Source organism: Limulus polyphemus, unplaced genomic scaffold, assembly GCF_000517525.1.
Source record: "Limulus polyphemus unplaced genomic scaffold, Limulus_polyphemus-2.1.2 Scaffold8964, whole genome shotgun sequence".
NCBI classification, from domain to species: Eukaryota; Metazoa; Arthropoda; class Merostomata; order Xiphosura; family Limulidae; genus Limulus; species Limulus polyphemus.
The window spans coordinates 1-2980 of NW_013674574.1; the positions used below are offsets into that span (position 1 = coordinate 1).

At 30.7% G+C, this 2980-nt stretch overlaps 1 protein-coding gene across 1 annotated transcript in view; it reads right to left on the reverse strand.

Moving 5' to 3' along the window:
* Positions 1-2448: 2448 nt before the first annotated feature.
* LOC111083301 overlaps positions 2449-2980 on the reverse strand; it is a 2488-nt gene continuing 1956 nt past the window's right edge. Inside the window, exon 2 of the mRNA XM_022379732.1 lies at positions 2449-2937. Within this exon, the coding sequence (XP_022235440.1) occupies positions 2615-2937 (323 nt within the window). The 3' untranslated portion in view covers positions 2449-2614. The remainder of the gene's footprint in view (positions 2938-2980) is intronic.

Sequence of the window (2980 nt, forward strand, 5' to 3'; positions counted from 1 at the left end):
CATTATTATTATTATCTACTAGCTAATTGTCTGTCAGGTGACAGTTACATTATTATTATTATCTACTAGCTAATTGTCCGTCAGATGACAGTTACATTATTATTATGTACTAGCTGACTGTCCGTCAGATGACAGTTACATTATTGATGTTATCTACTAGCTAGCTGCCTATCAGATGACATTTAATTTCTCTTCCAAAATTAAATATAAGTAAATGTTTTATGAACATGTTTTCTAAAAGTTTATTATATTGTAGTAACAATATATATATGTGTGTGTGTGTGTGTTTGTGGAGAATGGCTATCCTATATCAAGTATTTCACGAAAACAACCTATTTTTTATGTATATTTGGTCTTTTTCTGTAAGTTGTCCTTGATAAGAATTTTGACTTTATATAATTTTATTTTGTGTTCAACTCTGCTTTTTCATAAAGCCTTATAGATTAAACAATGCAAAAAAAATCGGTTGTGGAAGAAATATTCCTACATGGTCAAATGTCTGACTCTGCGATTTATTAATTGTGATGGTGAAGGGCAAACACACGAAAGTTTAACTTTTCATAAGAAATGCTTATAAATGTGACTAACTAATTTAAAAATATTTTACCCAAGGTGAGAAAACATTAATAATAATGTATTAAAGCGCTATCCATTGGGTTGAAAATATATTAAAGTTTTTTTTTTACACATACAGTCACTTGTGTTAATTATGTAATATGATATTATCCCCGTCTTAATATATAATTGTACTTTTCCGAATATTCAAAAAGCGTGTTGTAAATATGATAACAAATATATAAAAAATAAATATAATAATAAATAAATTAACATAAAATCCTAGGTCGAGCGCAATCATTTCCACATGATAGTCGAGCGCTATAATCACTGTGAAAAGTTTTTGTAATCAAATGTTAACATATTATTCAAATCCTTAGTGAAAACTATTATGTTATTGTTGTTTTTCAAAAAAAAATATAGTAATATCTTGCTCTTAATAAGATGGGCTAATAATTTAAAAAATCCTCAGTCGGAAAGTATTTGAACCACTGAGCAAATTTGAACGTTACCAACAGAAAATTGAACGTTACCGACAAAGGGAGTGCTACGAACAGAGAGAGAGACAGCTTTACAGATACGGGTTAATTCAATGGCTTTGTTGTTTTTTTCGCACAGTTGTTATATCAAGCAGTAATTCTAGCACTGCCTTATTAGATGTCGGGAATGTCCACCGATTTACATAAAAATAAAAAATAGAAACTAATCACTAGATCCCTATTCTAAATGCGCTGTAAAGCAACGAGCTTACAACTGGTATTCTTCTTTTTCTTATGCCATATAATTAACAGAAAAAAAGTCATATTTTTGTAATAGAGTCCTTTAATTATACGCTTTATACACCATGAAGATTTTATTTATATATAACATCAAAATATATTAATAACGTTTTAGTTTTTTTAATATATACAATTAGTTTGAAAGTCGGTGTGTTTTTGTTCTTTCAGCTTTTTATAGATTACTTGCATAGTGTGGATACAACCAACAGGATTCCAAGCTGTAAATATTCTAAATGCTAAATTTTGGTTCTTTCTTAATCATTTAGTACAAGTCTAACTTCTCGACTACTTTATTGTTTTCGGTATAAATCATAAATAAGAAGCTGTATTCAAGCCTTTAAAAGTCTATGTTCATGTTCTTATATAATAACCTTCTTCCAGTCAACAGTAACATTCCCATCTATCCTAATCCAACATTTACAAGAAATCTGTACAATAGAAAAATAAGCTTCTGCTGGTCAACAGTAAAATTTCCTCCTGTTCTTAACCAACATTTACAAGAAACGTGTACAATAAAAGTAAACTCTGCCGGTCAACAGTAATATTTCCACCTATTTTAATCTAACATTTATATGAAATTTGTATATTTATCACTTCTATTATTCTTTATACTATTTGAAACAAAGGTTGTCCTCCAGTTGTCAATAAATCGAGTTTCGCACAACAAGCTCTAAAGAAAGTAATGTTACCTGTATAGAGTACCTTTAACAAGCTTTATGTATCATTTTATATCAAACTTTATGATTAAAAGCTAAGACAACTCAATGAAATGTCATGATGACTACAGATATAAAGAAAACCTGTGAATTTGGAATGTGGTTATTGGATAGTTTGGGTTTTTTCAAATAAGTATAAGCATTACATACACACACATATATATTTGTTTCTCCTTAGTTCATCTGTGAAATTGTTATTTCTGGATTCGAATAAAGGGAAGTGTTGGTGAAGTCATCTGATGATGCATAAAGGAAAGCGCTAGTAGTGACATCTGATGGCAGATACTAAAAATAAAATGGTGTGCTAATCTTTCAAGTATAAAGTTGAAACTTCTTGCTACAAAAACACTGATGCAGAATATACTTACAAGTAGTTGTGCGAGTTATTAAACAATATATTTACTTAGAATGATTTATTGTCAAACAAACCATGTACAAGGTGGATCCGTAAAGGTTACATATTCACTCCAACACTAATAACACGTAAATACAAAAATAAAAAAACGACTTAGGAAGTAGGTTTTGTTCAAATTCTTCTGGCTCACCGATATTGTAATTGATAGTTTAACTAAGTTTTCTATACAAACTTTCTGTATAAATCACATTAAATTTCAAGATCCCTTTACTTCTTTTATCTATAACCACACCAAACTTGCAGGTCCCTTTACGTCTTCTATCTATAACCACGCCAAACTTGTAGGTCCCTTTACGTCTTCTATCTACAACCACGCCAAACTTGTAGGTCCCTTTACGTCTTCTATCTACAACCACGCCAAACTTGTAGGTCCCTTTACGTCTTCTATCTACAACCACGCCAAACTTGTAGGTCCCTTTACGTCTTCTATCTACAACCACGCCAAACTTGTAGGTCCCTTTACGTCTTCTATCTATATCCACGACCAACTTGTACTGCTGTACGTACTATCCGCC